This window comes from Alexandromys fortis, unplaced genomic scaffold, assembly GCF_014885135.2.
Source record: "Alexandromys fortis isolate MF-2015 unplaced genomic scaffold, M_Fortis_MF-2015_v1.1 scaffold_117, whole genome shotgun sequence".
Taxonomy (NCBI): Eukaryota; Metazoa; Chordata; class Mammalia; order Rodentia; family Cricetidae; genus Alexandromys; species Alexandromys fortis.
Genome location: NW_026068015.1, coordinates 153,764 through 174,018, shown reverse-complemented (window position 1 = coordinate 174,018; position 20,255 = coordinate 153,764). Strand labels below are relative to the sequence as shown.

Genomic DNA, 20,255 nt, shown 5'->3' with positions numbered 1-20,255 from the left:
CTCTCTCTCTCTCTCTCTCTCTCTCTCTCTCTCTCTCTCTCTCTCTCTCTCTCTGTTTGAAACAGGGTTCACCTGTGTATCCTTGGCTGATCTGGAACTTGCTCTGTAGACCAGGTTGACCCCAAACTTAAAGAGATCATCCTGTCTCTGTCTTTTTGGGGTAGGGAGCTGAGGACTGGTCCTAGGGCCTTGGGTTTGCTAGGCAAGCGTTCTACCACTGAGCTCAATCTCCAATCCTGCTTCTTCTCTTGAAAGGCGAAGTGTTCTAGTACTTCAAGTAGATCTGAAAAACTGGAGAACCTTATTTTACTTTGCCCAATTTTTCTTTCCTTCTTACTTCATAATGGCATTATCTCTGAAAACCCCCGCCCCCTTCTTGACTCACACTGCAATGGCTTATTAAAATTACAATGGACTCGTTTCTTGTTTTCTGCAGTGTGAATAGGCTCATATATTTCTTCTATCTCTAGATCTCTTTACGGTCAGTAAGAAGAACACTGTCATCTTACTTCTCTATTTCATTTTGTGAAAAGAAGCAAAAAGAAACCAGACTATGTTTCAACATACCACTTAGACATATCCCTGGCTGAATTTCCACAAGGCCAAAGGTAATGGACCTGAACTTAAGTACTGTTTTTTTTTTTTGAACAATGAGTTACACATTAAGTGAATGCTTATACCCAGAATTTTTATTATTTAAATCAGAAGAGAAGCAATGGAGAAAGTGTAAAATAACTTGTATACTAATTAGAGTTTGAGGCAGTACAATTAATTTATTCATGTCTTCATGCTTATGTATAGATATTAATACATCTGAATATACAAGTAACTATGCACACATATATTTTATTTTGTTCAGAGAGTGTGGTGGTGGTGCACGCCTTTAATCCCAGCACTTGGGAGGCAGAGGCAGGTGGATCTCTGTGAGTTTGAGACCAGCCTGGTCTACAAGAGCTAGTTTTAGGACAGGCTCCAAAACCACAGAGAAACCCTGTCTCGAAAAACCAAAAAAAAAATATTTTATTTTGTTAAGAGAAATGATAGAAAGAAATGACCTGTTAACTAGCATTGTATGTACCTATTTTTTAAAACTTGGTTCCTTGTATCAGCATTATTCAATAAAGAGAACCAGAGTCCTCTGCATAAATGGGTAACTCAATGACTAATCAAAAAATATATAATCTTAGTTTATATTGCAGTTCCAACAAGTAAGGAAGCTCTCGAACATACATTAGTGTAGATGAAGACATTCAAAGGATCTCCATGCAAACCAATAGATCACACAATAGCCAATCAGGCAAACAACTGAATAGGAATCAACTTACAATCATTCAAGGTTCAAGATTAATATCCTAACATTAACATAAAGATAAATAAGCAATCTAACAATCACATGAAAGGGGAGACTGAAACACTGCTTCCCAAGAGGAACTGCAGGTTGTCAGTACAGGTACCTCAGCCTCTAGCGGGGAGACTGTCCTCTTTCCTTATGAGCATCTGTGTTTGCCCACTTCTTCTGACTAACTTGTAGTGAAGGAACTTTACAAACGTATCTAAAGCCAGGAGATTAGGATTAGGGCTAATATTTACTGTGACTAGTTAAGTACCTGCTAGGTGACACTGAAAAAAGATGTAGTGAGAATCCATTCTGTTGTCTCCTTTTCAAAAACCTTTCATTCTCATAGTCAAAGAAGCAAATAGTAAGGAAAACATCTGAAGGGAGTGAACTTCTATAAAATACAAGATCAACTCTCTTGATAATCGTGAAGGTCATCTACAATATGGAAAGACATTAAAATATGAAAGACAGAAAAACACAATGTTGAAATTAGGTGCTTTGCTGACAGGAAAGGAGTGACTTTGGGGAAAAGCCAAGAAAATCTAAAGAAAGTATGGTCTGTTGGAGAAGGGGAGCCCACAACAGATGGTCTGCTACATATCTGGGGATAAGAGTGGGGGATAGATATGGAGTAGAGAAGGGATAGCAAAGGTCTGAAAAACACCTAAATTCTACACTCTCCATCACCAGCCCATACTTTGTCTGAACCAGCAGCTTCTGAAGGTACTGTCGATGCTGTTCAGGTAAAAGTAGATAGTTCAGGGAGGCAGAAAGACCAGGGAAGCAGACAGGCAATCATCAGATTCTCACTCTCCCTCCACTTCTCCAAATCCAGTTCCTCAATTTCATCCCCAGACTATCGGTAACAGACTATCAGTTATGGACTCTACTTCATCTCTGTCCTCATTTTTATGTAACTAAGTTGATCATGGTGGCACACTTTGCTTTCTTCCTCCTGTGAACCCCTCAGATACCTACGCCCATCTCATCCTTAAGTATTAGCTGTCAATACCAAGAAACACATTCTGAGTAGACAATCCAGTGACAGCACCTGGCAAGATCTTAGAAGCATTTCCTACACAACTACCACATTCCCCTAAGAACCATCATTGGTAAGAGTAAGCAAGGAACATAACACACACCTAACAAAGACAAGACCAGATATCAATACCTAGAATTGAAATTATCCCAAAGCCAGATACATAGATGACAGTATTAAAAACATAACCAATAAATCCTCCTCCAGTGGGTTCTAAGAAATACAATATAGCTGAAGAATAAGACAATGACTTCAAAAGAGCATTTATGGATATGTTAGAGGTCCTTTAAGAGCAAATTAATAAATCCATTAAAGAAATCTCTAAAAACACAAACAAATAGTGGAAAAAATACAATTTAAGACTTGCAAGTGGAAGAAGATTGAATAAAAAATACCCAAAGGGAGAAAAAACCAGAAATGAAAAATTTAGGAACTTGAACAGAGGAAAGCCACATTAACAGAACACAAGGGATAGAAGAAAGAATCTCAGTCACAGAAGACAAGACAGAAGAAATGGTTAACTCAGTCAAAGAAATCATTAAAACTAAACATTATCCATCCATAAAACAACCAGGAATTGTGGTATACTACGAAAAGATCAAATCTACAAATAATACTAATAGAGGAAGGAAAAGCCCAGATCAAAGAACAGAATGTTTTTTTTTTAAATCACAGAAGAAAATTCCACCAATCTAAAGAAGATGCATATCAAAATACAAAAAAAAATACAGAAGATCAAATAAACTGGACTAGAAAAAAGAAATTCCCCCAAGACTTGTAATAATCAAAACACTAAATGTATAGAAAAAGAAAGGATATCAAGAGATGTAAGGGGGAAAGTATAACCAGATAAAATACAAAGGGAGAACTATTAGACTAGCACCTGATTTTTCAATGAAGACTTTAAAATCAGACATATTTAGACACATGTTCTACAAATATAATAGTCCACTGATGACATACCAGGCTATGGTACCCAGTAAAACCTTCACTCATAATAGCTTCAAGATAAAGACACTCCGTATTAAAACCAAACTGAAGTTATGTTACAAATCCAGCCCCATAAAAGGTATAAGAAGGAAAACTTAAACCTGAAGAGGCTAACCAACCACTGGACACAAGGAATAAATAATATCAAGCTAGAAAATTAACAAGAAAGCAAACCCATACCATCACAAGAAAATAAACCCTGATCATTGATTACTCTCATTATCATGGTCTCAATTCCCAATTAAAAAAAAAAAAAACAGAATAACAGAATAGTTTTGAAAGCAGGATCTAGTCTTTTGCTGTATCCAAGAAACACAGTTAACACCAAGGATAGACATCATGATCTAAATGGAAAAGGATATTCCAAATAAAGGACCCATGAATCGAGCCAATGCAGCTATTTTAAGATCTAAAAAAAGAGGCATCAAATCAAAACTAATCAAAGAGATAGAGAAAGTAATTACATACTCATCAAGGGAAAATTCACCAAAAGACATTGTAGTTCTTAACACTTATACATGAAGGGCACCCAAAATCCATAAAATAAATACTGCTACAGTTTAAATTATTTATTGGCCCTCACAAACTGATAGTGGGAGACTTCAAAAACCTACTTTTACCAATAGACAGGCCATCCAGATAAAAACCAAGCATAGAAATACAGGAGCTATCTGATGCCATAAATCAAATTGACCTAACATATATTTACACAGCATTTCCCTCAAACACAAAAGAATATACCGTTTTCTCAGCAGCTCATGGAACTTTCTCCAAAATTGACCACATACTCTGTCACAAAACAACTCTTGGCAGATATAAAATATTGAAACAGTAGCCTGAATCTTAGGTAACACTGCAGATTAAAGCTGAATAATCTTTTGTGAAAGATTACAGACTCATGAAAAATAAACAACTCTTTAATGAATAAAAAATGGGTCAAGGCAGAAATTAAGAAGTTAGAGATCTTCTAGAATTGGGGAAAATAAATGCACAAGATACCCGAACTTATAGGACACAATGAAGGCTGTTCTAAAAGGCAAGTTTACAAAACTAAGGTAAGAGTCTTCCAAGCCATAAAAACCCAGGGCCAGATGGTTTCAGCACAGATTTCTACCACACTTCCAAAAGACAGTTAACACCAATGCTCCTTAAATTATTCTATAAAATAGAAATGGAAAGAATGTTGTCCTATTCTTTTCATGAGACCATATTTACTCTGATACCTAAACCTCATAAAGATCCAATGAAGAAAAAGAGTTACAATCTCCTTCATGAATATAGATAAAAAGGACTTAATAAAATACTGGCAAACTAAATCCAAGAACACATCAAAAGATCAAGTAAGCTTCATCTTAGAGATGCAGGGATAATCCATGAAAATCAACAAATAAATTTTTTTTTGTTTGTTGTTGTTGGTTTTTTTTTGTTTGTTTTCTGAGACAGGGTTTCTCTGTAGCTTTGGAGCCTGTCCTGGAACTAACTCTTGTAGACCAGGCTGGCCTAGAACTCACAGAGATCTGCCTGCCTCTGCCTCCTGAGTGCTGGAATTAAAGGTGTGCACCACCACCGCCCAGCCAAATAATTTTTTTTTACAGGAACCTGTTGAACAAATAGGTTGAAAGACAAAAACAAACAGCAAAACAAAAATCAATACAACCACACAAAACAACAATAACAAAAATCTACACATGGTCATCTCATTAGCTGCAGAAAAAGTCTATTTACAGAATCCAATGCTACCTCATGATAAAATTCCTGGAGAAATTAAGGACAAAAGTGGGATACTTCAACATAATAAAAACAGTTTATAGCAAGTCCTAGCTAATATTAACTTAAATGAAGGGTAACTCAAAGCATTACCATGAAAAGAAGAAATAAGACAAGGTTTTTCCTCTCTATGAATGGGTAATCATTATTATATTTGAGGTATTAGCTAGAGAAATAAGACAACTGAAGGAGATCAAAGCGCTATATATGGGAAAAGAAATCTAAACATCTTTATTTCTTAATGATAGGACAGAAGTGGAAAGAATGAAAGAGCATGAGGGAATAGAGGACACCAAAGAACCAATGTCTTCTAGATACAACAGGAATGCGGCACACACAAACTTATGGAGACTGAGGATCATACACAGAGCCTTTACAAGTCTACACTAAATGAGGTCCTAGGGCTGAAAGAAGTGGACACAAGGCCCCACCCCTAACTCAGAAGCTATCTCTAATTGACAACCCTTTGCAAATGGAAAAAATAATGTTATCACAGGCAGTCTCGCCGGTCAAGCAAACCACTCTTAAGGGTAGCCCCCATGCTCAGCAATAGATGGCCAACACAAAATGAACTCAATGGCATCTTTGGAGAGTCTTTGTCTTACAGTGATGTGGGAGTGATTTCGTATTAATAAAGAAACTGCCTTGGCCCATTTTATTGGTTGGAGCATAGGTGGGTGGAGTAAACAGAAGAGAATGCTGGGAGAAAGAAGCTGAGTCAGAAGTCGCCATGACTCTCCCACTCCAGACAGACGCAGGTAAAGATCTTCTCTGGTAAGCCACCTCGTGGGCTACACAGAATATTAGAAATGGGTTAGAACAGCACCCATACACTGAGACAAGGGGGATGTTCTATTGGGAACTCACCAAGGCCAGCTGGCCTGGGTCTGAAAAAGCCCGGGTTAGTCTTTCTTTGCCCCATCTACTGCGAGAATGAAGACCATTCTCAGCAAACAGACGGTCGACATTCCAGAAAATGTGGACATCACTCTGAAGGGGCGCACAGTCATTGTGAAGGGCCCCAGAGGAACCCTCCGGAGGGACTTCAATCACATCAACGTAGAGCTGAGCCTTCTTGGGAAGAAGAAGAAGAGGCTCCGGGTTGACAAATGGTGGGGCAACAGGAAGGAACTGGCCACCGTCAGAACCATCTGCAGCCACGTTCAAAACATGATCAAGGGTGTTACTTTGGGCTTCCGCTACAAGATGAGGTCCGTGTATGCTCACTTCCCCATCAATGTCGTTATTCAGGAGAATGGATCTTTGGTTGAAATCCTAAATTTCTTGGGTGAAAAATACATCCGCAGGGTTCGGATGAGGACAGGCGTTGCTTGTTCTGTCTCTCAAGCCCAGAAGGATGAATTAATCCTTGAAGGGAATGACATTGAACTTGTTTCAAACTCGGCGGCTCTGATACAGCAGGCTACAACAGTTAAGAACAAGGATATCAGGAAGTTTTTGGATGGTATCTATGTGTCTGAAAAGGGAACAGTGCAGCAGGCTGATGAGTAGACCTAAGTTACCAGTTCCAGAAACAAGATCCTGAATTTTAATACAATTTGGGGTGTCTTTTGGGACAATAAAAGACTTGTATTAATAAAAAAAAAAGCCTGGGTTAAAGCCTGGGTCTGAAAAAGCCCGGGTTAAAACCAGTCTCGCTGAACATAGTGGACAATGAGGACTACTGAGACCTCAAGAACAATGGCAATGGGTTTTTGATCCTACTGTACCTATTGGTTTCGTGGGAGCCTAGGCAGTTTTGTGGATGCTCACCTTACTAGACCTGGATGGAGGTGGGTGGTCCTTGGACTTCCCACGGGGCAGGGAACCCTAATTGCTCTTTGGGCTGACGAGGGAGGGGAACTTGATTGGGGGAGGAGGAGGGAAAGGGGAGGTGGCGGTGGGGAAGAGACAGAAATCTTAAATAAATAAATAAATAAATAATAAATAAATAAATAAAAAGAAATGGGTTAGAACAATATGTAAGAGCTAGCCAATAAGAAGCTGGAACTAGCCGGGCCAAGCAGTGTTTAAAAGAATACAGTTTCCATGTAATTATTTCGGGCATAACCTAGCCATGCGGGTGGCCAGGTGCCGGGGACGCAGCTCCACTGCTCCTATCTCTACATTACAGTGTTAAGTCAGTAAGTCAGGACAAGGTTTTTTTTTTCCTACCTTAAAGAACATTTGTGTATACTATTGCTTGTGGTTTTGTGTTTTATGAGATTCCTGTGTGTGAGAACATGTATGACTCTGCCTAAATGTGTTTCTTGTATTTTTTCTTTGGCCCTTTTTCCTGCCTGGTTGCTTTGAAATATTCTGATATGTTTGCTTCTGATTTATCTTATTTTATTAATATTCCTTAGATGCCTATTTGCTCTTTTAGGAGAGAAAGAAATGGTGTTGCTCTGAATGGGAGGTATCAGAGGGAAACTGGGTGGACTAGAAGAGGGGAAACTATAATCAAAATATATTGAAAAACAAAAACAAAACAGGAAATGTTTATTTTAGTAAATAATGTATCAAAGTAGGCCATGGTGTTAATTTCTGTAATTACATAATTCAGGAGACTGACCTATGATAACCATGCATATCCTGGCTAATAGTTATATCAAAGTCTGCTTGGGCTATGCAGTGAGACTCTGCCTCAGCAAAATCCCAGAACAATAACAATGAAATAATTACAATAGTTGTTCTTAATTATGATGACTAACTGACTAATATGAATTATTTCTTATGTAAAAACTAATTATGAGCTACACACACATATATCTTCACAATTTTTCTAAAATGTAAATGAAAAACATTTCTAAAATTTAAATATATGCTTAAAAACTATAATATAAATCCATTTTCTCCCAATGAAATATGTTTGCATTTTAAACCCACTCCTGAAACCAAACATTAAAGTGAATGACAGCAATAATTAAACTTTTCCTTCAACTTTTTAGAAATATTAATGAATACTTGAGAATTTAAAGAGTATACCTTTTTTTTTCTTAGAAATTTTTTTTGCTGCCACTGCTTAGCCACAATAATTCTACCTCTGCCAAGCTGGCAACACTAGACTCCACATTTGCATAATTAATTAGTCCATTTGTGTATGGGCTTTCAATCCTTTATCATTCTAATTGAGCAAACAGAACTTGTGGGACCTCCTTGGTGCCTCTTCCTCTTCAAGCATCTGCTTGGCTGGCATTTGTAAACTGTGCCTTTGAGTCTTAGCCACATGGCATGTCACCACCACAGGGGCAAAGATGCTAATTCCATCATGTCAAAACTTAAAAATACTACATCTGGGCAACATCAAATGAGTCTTCTAACATAGCATTAAATTACCTCATCATTAAAGCTGTGAGGAATTTGAACATCTTTGAACAGGTTGGAGGTTGGAATAAACAAAATGTTAATACTTGGTGTGTAAGCACTGAAATAATGTAACTTGTTATACAGTTCAATCATTCTTTAAACTGCTGTATGTATGCAAAGCTAAGCTAACTTTCCTGAAGAGAACCTGTGTATTGTTCATAGCTTTGATCTTTGACCCAAGGGGGAAAGACTGGCCTACTTTTAAGTTATTTTCTTTGCAGACATAAATTAACAGGCCAATGAATTATACCTATGCATTCTGAGAAGTGTAAAGAGACCCGTTTTCACTCTGCCACCTGAGCGTGCCTAACTGATTATTGCCTGATTAACCTTCACATAATTTCTGAGGTATTAATGTTTGATATACTATACATGTCATACAATTTCTTACTTTTGTTCTACAACAGAAAATTAAAATCAATCTGTTTTTCAAACACTTAAAACAATTCTGTTGATACCTTATTTAACTATTTACTGAAATATTATGTGACAATCCATCACAAATAATGTTAGTTTTTCTAAATTGCATTCTCTTCCAGAAAGTTAGAAATTATAGAAGTAAAATGTTAAATGATTTATACCATTATACTCTATAACACTGCTTTATTTATGAACTGTATCCATTCTGAGATCTGCCAGATCATTCCCTTCCTAGATGCTCCCATTTGCTTCTTCTGTAACCCTGGACAATTATTTTCCTCCTGTGGCTTTGGGGAAAAAATTTTCCCTAAGTTCCTTGCTCCACATTGTAATCAAATGATCTTCAATGTCCTTTTCTAAGGATAGAATAATAAGTTGATTATTATTATTATTATTATTATTATGAAGCAGAGATAGCAAAAAGCTCAGAGAAAAGTAACTTTAGAGATCTAGACTATGTTAGCAAGCTCTCCAGGGAAAAGGGTTTGTGTCATCTTGCAAATTGGTGTGTAGAGTAATATGATTACTTTCCTTAGCATTTGGTAGAAATTAGAAATTAATATTAGAAAGTCACTATCTTTCCTATATTGGAGGAATAAATGGAAGGAGTGGTATTGGCAGATCCCCAATGCTAAATGTTAGTATCTGAAGCCATGACAAGCCGTACTCAAGAACTTGAGAAAGTAGGAGGAAACCATCAAGGCAGAGTGAGAATAAGATGCTCTGTTTATCCGCCCCCCCCCCTCACACACATATTAGTACTGGACAAATGCAAGCTGGAAACAGCTGAATAGATGGAGAAGTGAACCCTGCAGAGATCAGCAGCTGGAAATAGGGAAGCAAGTAAAAGAGCTATGTGCAGAGGCTCTCTGGTCAGAAAGCTTTGTATCTATACCTAATCTACACATAGAGACACCAGTCACAGAGGTGATGCAATTAGTAGACTAGTATTTGGGAGGTGATTATGCTGTGGAGGAAAAAAACCTTCATAAATGAGATCCCTCTTGCCATGTAAAGATGAAGTGGGCCCCCAACAAACAACGACTCTCCTGGAGTCTTGAACGTGGGTCAGAGTTTGGAACTGACCCACACCATGGCATTTTGTTGGAGCAATTTGAACAGATTGGGATCAGTCCAAACAACACAGCTCCTGATGTCTGGTTTTTCAGGTGCCTTTAGTTTCAGGGTCACTGAGAAAGTTGGGTCACATCATTGATAAAATAATACTATCAGCCAATGGGCAACTTCCTTCATTACTTCTGCTGTCTGCTTTCTTTGAGACCCACTTCCTTCCTCTCAGTTCCTAAGATTTAAAATTCTTGGGAAACTTGCCATCTCTGAGAAAGGTGTACTTGGTGCAAGTCAGCTGGTTATTCAAAACCAGTCCCTCAAAACTATTACCTCAAAAGTACAGACGTACCAAAGATTGTTTTTTAAGACAGTGCCACATGCCTTTAAATCTTGCTTTTCTTAGGACAACATGAGGGCAGGTAAAATTTCCCTTCAATTCTTTTTAAAGCTCCTCCAGCTGGTTTAACTAATCCTGTTTGGGTCTGGTTTTCTGATCAAAAAGAAACAATTTTCAGTCCACTTATACAAATGGTTGTGTATAATAGAAGTATTCTAGTTAAAGATGCTAATAAACCACATAGTAACTTACTTCTCAGAGAACCTAGTTATTTTTGACAATGGAACTTTTCATTCTGATTTATATAAAGACTAAAATAAGTATCAGCACCAATTGTTTCAATGTTCTTCAAATGTTGCCACACTTTAAGATCAGCTATTTAATATTTACATCCTATCTAATCTGATAAAAATTTTGAAGCATCTAATTAAAACAAGATTTGTGTCCCACAGACAATAATAGTCTGAATTTCATCCCTGGAGTTATTCAGTAACTTCATCAATCATATTGAGCACTCAGAGGACCAAAATTGGAAGAGACCTTGACAATTGCCCCTAAAATGGAGAAACACGTGTTCCCAAGAGCTTTCATTCAGTGAGAATCTAATATATTCATAAGACTGAGCTGTGACAAATAGAGCTGCCACAATTCAAAAGATAGAGTTGTAGGACTTGCAAGGAAAGAAACTACTGCATGTAAGTCGACATAAAAAATAAAACTAAACCTAAAACCACAGGCAATTTATACTGCTATTTTATATATAAAAAAACAACTTTCTCATGAGAGAAAATTTTTTAAAACTTAGTGTGTTGAAAGTGATATTAGAGACTGGGGCTAATTACATGACAGAATCCCAGTTCACTAGACAAAATTATCAGCTAAAATTGTCTTCACCTAGGAGCCTTGCTTTAAAAATTAAAGAATTAATTTTCCTAATATCATATGGTACTCCTTAGCATCCATAGTTATTTGTATATTTTTATTTATAGGGATTCCTGTGAATAGCAACTGTTGACAGTGTCTTCAGAATCGCTTGCAGGAGAGCTATGGAAACCATAGCAAGCAAAGATGACAGACAGCAGAAAGGTTCAGATACAAATGACAGTATCATGCCAAACAGTCAGGATTTTGTCTGTCTGTAACAGCCTGTGGGCATCTGTGGGTGTATAACCTTACTCAAGTAATTTAAAAATAATTTGGTGTTTCTTGCTACATTTAAAGATAAAGTAATTTAGCAGTTCCTGCTTAGCTACATACCAGGGGATGTTTTTACACATACACCTGAAAATACATACACATAAAAAAGCTCCTGATAGTTGACACAGTAAGAAAGTAGAGACTACTCAAAAGTTCACTGGCAAGAGTATAGACGATGGAATAATTACATAATGAGATTCTATGTATCAATTAAATGAATAATTTATAATTACAGCCATACATGTGCATAAATCTCAGAAACATTCTCATGAAAATACATTCAGAGGTCAACTTCACAAACAATTAAGACAAAGTATTCTATTTTTGGAATATGTTCATATGTGATAAAACTAGAAAAATAATATATATCCTGAAAAAATAATAAGCATACATTTCAAGTAAGAAGTGAGGCTGAGTGTTGACATGACTGTGAAACAGGAAGAAGTGAGCAGCTTTGAACAATCTTGTGAGTGCTGTATCTTAGACTGTTAAATTTTCTGGAGTTAGTTCTATTTATAAGCTTTAAAATTTACATACAGTAGAGATTTTAAACACATAAAACAATTCATAATTTTAAAATAATATCTTTGTGTAAATAGCCAATGAAAATATAAAAATGTTTCCCATTGGGGAAATGCAAAGCCAAATCACAGTTGGGTACTGGAGAGATGGCTCAATCATTAATGTGCTTGTGAAGTAAACTTAAAGTCTCAAGTTCCTCCCAGCACCACACAAATAGCCAGGCTATGGGGGCCCACATCTGTAATCCCACCATAGGGCAGCTCCTGAGGAACTAATGTAGACCTATGGAAGGAGAGGTGGAGGGAGCTCTGGAGGGGATAGGGGCAGCTAGAGCCTGCTTCGTTGCTGGTAAAATAAAGTGCTGCAGCTACTGTTTCAGTTTTTCCAAAACTTCAAATACTACCTAACAGTTCCACTCCTACTTACATATCCAGAAACCACTGGAAGCAGAGATTCAAGAACCCGTGCAATGATGGGCACGGCAGTTCTGTTCATCACGGCTAGTGTTTGTGAACAGATCTCTGCATGAACAAACATGGCACAGGGATGCAGCAGCATATTAGCTTCCCCATGAAAGGGAATGGCACACTTCCATACGTGGTAAGAGGATGAGCACTTTCCTGGATGAGAGAAACAAGACAGAGAAAGTGGCATGGTTTTATGTATTTATTAGACCTAGTATAACAAACTTCAGACACAAAGCTAAAGAGTGGAACCATATGGCTGTATATTACAATATTCAACATAATTTTCCTAGCATGACCACAGAGGAGCTTCCTTTTAACAATATACATTATTTATCTCTCATATATGTAAACTCATATTAAGTGTCTTTTCATGAAGATATTGAGAAAGTCACATCATTGAAGCTGATATCTAATAGATATATTTAGAAATAGATAACAAAAGATTATATTTGGAAATAAATAGCACATACATTCACTTACCAAACACCAGAAATGAAAGTATTTTATGCCAAATAACACCTTGAGCCACAGACCCTCAATTTTGATCACTCTCAGTTCTTAAACTCTCTTCAAATAAATGACTGAACATCTGCTTTCATCTTAGCCTGTCAATTGGGGTTATGCTGGGCTGTCAGTGGGTTTAATATATTCTTATTGAATAAATAAACAACAAAAAGCTAGTAGAGGTTGAATATTCTTCAATGTTCTTCATCTGTCCCTTGTAATTCTTCATTATTTGTTGTTGCTTAACTTTAAGCAGTAGTATGTTCTAGAATTCATTCATTATATTCATTCATAAGCAGTAATATGTTCTAGAAAACATTCATTATTTTTCCTCAGAAGACAAATAAGGATACATTGAGAAAGATCCCATATATACCATGATCACATTTTACATAACTTCTCTTACCTGATGCCTTCATCCACAGTCAGGACCCACACTTGAGCACATAAACAATTAAATATTCTTACACATGTACTATACTTACACATGTAATTTTCCACTGCTGTTTTACAGAAATAATCCATAAAATACTGAAAACTCAACACAGGTGTGATAAATTACTTTTATCTTTAAATGTAGCAAGTAACATCAAATTATTTTTAAATTACTTGAGTAAACTTACACATCCACAAATGCCCACAGGGCTCATGCAGGCTGTGACAGACAGATGAAATCCTGACTCTTTGGACTGTTTGACATGATACTGTCATTTGTCTATGAACCTTTCTGCTGTCTGTCATATTTGCTTGCTTCGGTTTCAACGTATTTCCAACTTGATAAAATGTAATGTCCCTCAGAAGGAGAGTCTCAATGAGGGTTTGTCTACATTGGACTGCTAGATATCAATGTCTGTATGCATCCATTTTTTTTGGCACTTTAAAGAAATAAAAATCATAGATCACTGAAGTGACATACATTGAGAGTTTCTAGAGATGTTTGAGCAGAAGGGGCTCATTTAGTATGTGCCGGAGGCGTGAACTGAATAAAGGAAAAGGGAAATGCTGGCATTTATCTGTTCCCTGTACTGCCCAGATATGAGCAGGCTTTGACCACTACCCCATGAGTCACGGCTGCCTCCTCGCCTTCCCACCGTGGTGGACTGTCACACTTCTAATACTGAGGATAGTAAATGCCTGTCCTTTAAATTTTTTTCTTCTTGCGTATTTGATCACAACAAGATAAATGGACTAGCACTATTGTCTAGAAGTCAGCTTACAGTGCCAAATGAAAAAGAAAAGCATGTATGCCTCAATAGCTAATAGTTTCTAAGTAATACAAGAGATTAAAGGTAGTTTTGCCCCTGACAACACAACACTATTGACTTTAGTTTATTCATTTAATCTTTTTTACTGAGGATTGCATTGAACACTGGGAAGAGGAGATTCATTCAACACATGACCTTCCATGCACAGTCAACACTTTGATGATTGAAATAGACAGATAGGAAATATAGGTACCCTCTGCCACACACACACACACACCAAACAGTAATGGTTTTTGTTTTTATTCTTATTTTTTCTGTTTCAAGGGATTGAATCCGTGGGTTCATACTGGCTAAGCAAGCTTTCTCTTTTTAAACATATTCATTGCCATCAGACAATATGTTCTTTGGAGAAAACCTTAACACAATAGAAGATTATATAGTACAGAATCATCAGGAGCTGGTAGTACTCCTGATATAGTTGATATAGTGGGATCAACAAACATTTATATGTCAACAGCCAAATATCCATACAAGCACCACAATGCTGATGCTGATGAAGCAGAACAGGGTGTCCAGGATATGACTGATGCTCCATGATGAAGCTCACAATGCTACACGATGCCCCACAGTACCTCACGGTGCCTCATAATGTGCCACAAAACTTACCTAGCGCTTCCTGGCATTCATCTTTGGAACCTCAATACAATAAAAGTTATATATTAAAGGCCCACAAATTCTGGCCCCACCATGCTGCCAATTTTGATTATACTGAAAAAATTACTTACCTTCTTAACTACTTGTCCATTTTCTTTGCAGAGAAAAAAGTGTATCCACTTGGTCTATTTGATCCTGGCCACCATAGCCTGGCTACTCAATGCCTCCCACCTAGTGCTGTCAGATAAATGTGGTTTTTTTGCAAAGTCAGTTCTATGCTACTGGTGTAACTAATTCAGTGGTTTAAAGTCTAAGCTTCCAGTTTTCCCACAGTTTTGCAAGAGCCAATTTCTCTGTCAAATTCAGTTTTCTCTTTATTTTTATGCTCATGAATCTGTTTTTTTTTTCCCCAAGTGTAGTTGAATATTGCCCTCTGCAAGTTAGGGCTTTTGTCATATCGCATTATGATCTTGATAAGGCAGGATAGAAAGATGGAAAATTAAGGTAGAATGGGAAACAACTCCCTACCCTTCCTGAACTCTTAACTGAAATTTAAGAATTTTGACACAACTGACCAAAACGTTACATATACCTCATACATAAAACTGCTGTTCCTTTACTAAGAAACACCTTAGGAAAATTACTAATATGTCTAATGAACCATGGTTAAGGCCAAGATGCATCCTTTAAACTCTGTGACCTTTGATTATAGCCCCATAAGCACTTCTTTCTCACCATAAACATGAGCAGCAGGTCTCATAAACTGCTCACAGTCTAGATCACAATGGATTTTTGCACAGGAGAAATGAAAAGTTCACATTGCTATTTAATTTTTTAGACATTAATCTTTGAACCAAGTTATAAACTACATACCTTGAACAATTTGATTTCAAACCCCACAGAATTGAACATCTGGCTATTGTTAAAACTCTTAACAGCTGTGTCTTCTACACCTCTTTGGTGCCTTCCTTCTTTATTTACTTCTTTATTTTCTCATTGTTTCACTGATTCATCCTACTGCATTGTATTCCAAGATCCCAGGTGAACCTAAGTTCTCTGAAAGCTTTTCTAGTTGCACAGTGCTGAGCAGTAGTAGGTCCATGCTGGAGAATTGAACAGAGTGGAAAATCTTGCCTGGGAATGTCTAAGCCGTATTTAACTCCAAGCAACAGTAATTTCTAACAAATACCTAAGAATAACCAACCTTAAAAACCCCAGCTGAACTTAGGCCCTTACAACAAACCTACTTCCATTTGAGTGAAAGAAGGTGTGCCTCCACATTATAAAGCCATACATTGGAACTTCATTTTTGTTAAGCACCACATGATCACTCCATGATTTAATATGACTTGCTTAATTTTCTCTAGATAAGCACATTTCATATGTAACACATGGGTTTTGTAACACAGGCTTGAAAGTATTCTAGCTGTCACATGTCTCCTGAATAAAAACCCTAGGAGTTTTTTTTTTTTTTTAATTTCTTTCCCCCTTGCTGTTGCTCTCCTGCTTCTCCTTCTCCTTCTCCTTCTTTTTCTGCTTCTTCTGCTTTTTTTTCCTACTCCTTATTTTTTTCTTCTTTGTTTTACTTGTGTTTGTATGTTCAGAGGCAAAGTTTTTGGATACTGTTGGTCTTTCCTAGCCCTCTATCTAGCAAATAGTCTCTACACCTTTTAACAAGAGCCTTAATGTCCCAGCCTTTCAGATTTCCTTTCAGGGCTCAATTAAAGATGTCACGATAAGCTAAAGGAGCGTGCTAAAAATTTGAGGGTAAAAAAGTCTGCTCACAAGTTCTATCTGTCCATCTTTCTTCATTCTTCTTCCTTCTCTTCTTTCTCATGTCTATCTTTTTTTTTTTCATTACAAGTGGTCCCAGTTATACATACCTTTGAAAACAGCAATTCCCAAGCCTTAAAAGGTTCCAGGGCTGGGAATCTTTTGCCCATTAAAAATCAGGTAAGATTTTTATGCGCACACAGAGATCTGTGGCTGCAATTGTGGAAGTGGCTAGTGCACACCTGATGAACCCCTTAATGGAGAAAGTTAGTTAAAAAGGAATTAAATCATCAGGGAATTCTAGAAGTGAAGGTTAGTGCACTATATTATATTTTTAGGTGGTTAGTAAAGAACTAAAAGGTTTACTTTCAGTGAAATTATGAATAGTGTGTGGATTGATTAATCAGTGTGCCATTTCTTTTCTCCCAGCATGTATAGTAATCAGTGAGCCATTTCTTTTGTCCCAGCATGTATAGAATCGGGTAACCAAGCAACCTATGTAAACAGTCAGAGAGAAGCCATGGTTCTTGATCAGAAGTATATATACAAGTTGCCATAGTTTTTATGGGCCTGGGTATGGAGTTTTGTTTTAGGTGATAGAAACAAAGAAGGGACTCATGCCTCTAAATTATCAGTTCTGGGATATGCTTTTATCTGCCATTCTGGTCTTGGGGTAAAACCAGAGCAGCAGCTTGGGCAGGCACCAATTCTTTTTTCTTTTGAGATCTGTGAATACTTTATATGGAATGCTGTTTCCCTGACACTAAGCACTGACTAAATGCCTGCTCATAAAGGTAATTGCAGAAGGCAGATCTCTGCATTTACCTAGGGGAGAAGAATGGAGGTCTGGTAGTCAGAAATTATTTTTGCATGTAATGAGAGGGAAATGGTTCTGAAATGTGGGAATTCATTCCCAAATATGTAACAGAAGGGAAGTTAGCTACAGTGAAAATCTACAGCAAAGGACAGCCACTTATTCACAAAAAATAATGCAAAAATATTCTTCAATCTTGGTTTAACCTTCTCAAAACCGTTGGTTCTGGCAAATTGCTCATGGAAAGATGGCTGTGTTCTTACTATATGACACAGCGTATTGCATCTGTCCCTCCCTGCTGTGGTCTGAGTTTGCAGATAATAAATCTATCAAAATCACCTACAGCTACTACAGTGCCCACTGGCTTTTTATTTTTTCTTTTATGGCTTTTATTTTAATTAGGCTGAACATGTAGTTCATTTATAGAGAGAGGTCTTGCTTAGCCACCAGCAGGACACTCGATATAACAGCCAGAACTGCAAAAGAATAGTTATAAAGTTATTTCAAATGTGTAGTTTCATTGGTTATTTCAGTGCATCTCTGTCACAGGAGAGGTTGAGGCAGAAGGATCAAGCATTCAAGATTAGATGCAAAGGTAGATCCAAGATAGACCAGGCAAAAGGGACCCCTATGAGAAACTAACCAATCAACAAATGGAACCAAATGGAAACTTTTCAAGTAAATATAATACTTCTATATTTTAAGCAATAAAAATGTGGGCTGTTTTAAAGAAAGTGGCATGTTGCCTATTATACATTTTAGTATAGAGACTAGTAATTATAAATGTTTAGAGTAATAAAGTATAGGCAGATTAAAAGAGTATTTGAATTCTGTTAGTGTTTGATTAGTATATGTTTTCAAAACAAATAGATAGTAAATATGCAAATATTATCATGTGAATTTTTAAATGTTAGTAAAATTGTACTAATCAAAAATGTTAGTGGCTATGGTGCCAGAACATAGAGTGCTTATCAGGTCAACGCAGAGCTGACAAGATCCAACAGAACCTACCAGGGAATGCTGGCCATTGTTCTTTTGTTACTGAAGTGTTTAAACAAAGTGTGATCCCATCATCGCTGTTCAGGTGTGTGACATGGGAAGCCTTTTACTTGCCTGTTCTGTACAGCCATCTAAAGTCCTCCCTGGGTTAAGATGGTGCTGTTAGAGCATTTTTTTTTTTTTGCCATATGACTACTTTGTCCTTCCTGCCTGCCTGAGCAAATCAGTCTCAGTCTTTTAGGCATGCCCATTGAAAACTTCCACACAGGCATCACCCTCTAAGCATTACCCTCAGTTCTCCACTTCCTTCAGCTTTTCCTAAAGATTTAAATATATGCCTTGGGAAAAAAAGGCTTCACCTTCGTGCTTCAGTGCTAGCTCCATTCCAAGCAGCTTTCCCATGTCTCTCTGTGACTAAAAATAACTTTTATTTAGAACAGGATGCCACATGTCCTTTCATTTCCAGGACAGTAGTAAGCCCAGTTTGCCTCTGGCACTTTCTTCTCATCATCAGATTCAGACGACATTTCATCTTACAAGCATCAGCATGTCAGTGGGTCTTTGTCTCTTGAGATTTAGCATCCTTTATCCAAAGTGTCACTACCACAGTGAGAGCTCAGCTTTGTCATATCAGTGAACTGACATAGAGAAAGTCGCCCTCATTAGTAATGACCTTGCACTTATTTCTCAGACCTCACTCTCAGACTGCGGATAACATCCAGAGGACTTGCTCATTTCATTGGACTGTGATTTTGGGAGGCAACTTATTCAGCAAGGGAAGAAACAATGGGTGTATATGAAGAATCCTCAGGAGTCTATGCTCTTTCACCCATTGGTGATTTAAATGATGATCAGGTCTCCTTCTGTGGGCAAGAAATACTTCCTAATGTTGGTGGAGGTATAATAGACCTTCTCATTGGGCAACACTGTAGCCTTTTAACATTAGCAACAACTTTAACAGTGCTGCTGCATAAATAGTTCTCCTCTGAGACTTTCTTAGTTAGGATTTACTAAGAAAGTTGCTGTGAGGAGACATCATGACCGTGGGAACTCTTATAAAGACAACATTTAATTGAGAGGGCGTGCCTCCAGTTCAGAGGTTTAGTCCATCATGGTGGGGAGTATGGCAGCATGCAGGCAGACATGGTGCTGGAGAAATAGCCAAATGTCCTACATCTTGCAGGCAACAGGAAGTCTACTGCCTATCACACTACAGAAAGCTTGAGTAAAAGAAACCTCAAAGACCACTCCCACAGTGACACACTTCCTCTAGTATTACCACACTCACTCCGACAAGGTCATACCTAATAGTGCCACTGCCTTTGAGCCCATTTTAAACCACCACAAAAAAACAGGATAAGAAGGTAAAGACAGCTCTCAATTCATTTAAAATAAGATTTTATTCACCTTTACTGATTTGCTTTGTTTTTCAAGGTAACCTACAAATTAATTTCTGAAAATAATTTCAAATGCCAATGTGTGTAGGTTAAGATTAGACATGAATAATAGTAAACAGGTGGTTACCTTTTGACATTAATTGATAAGCCACTGGAGCGCTCCTGAAGCCCCTTGCTAGAACCAAGAATCTGACTACAAGGCTCAGTGACCAGTATCTCCCTGAGTGGCCTCTCAGTGTTTGAGCTTCTGTGTAGACAGTAACACCTCAGACTGCATCAAGTTGAAACTGGGATGCAAAAGTTCTAGCCCATGACTAAGATGGCATTTGAAAGATGTTTTCTAGCTGCTGAACACTTTTCCATATGAGGACCCTTTTTTCAGCTGTATCAC

At 37.5% G+C, this 20,255-nt stretch overlaps 1 protein-coding gene across 1 annotated transcript; it reads left to right on the top strand.

Annotated features, from left to right (window-relative positions):
* The first annotated feature begins 6,062 nt into the window (after positions 1-6,062).
* Positions 6,063-6,737, top strand: LOC126513789 (60S ribosomal protein L9-like). Its single transcript, XM_050162329.1, has one exon. The coding sequence runs from the start codon at positions 6,069-6,071 to the stop codon at positions 6,645-6,647; it is 579 nt and encodes a 192-aa protein (XP_050018286.1). The 5' UTR covers positions 6,063-6,068; the 3' UTR covers positions 6,648-6,737.
* The last annotated feature ends 13,518 nt before the right edge of the window (positions 6,738-20,255 follow it).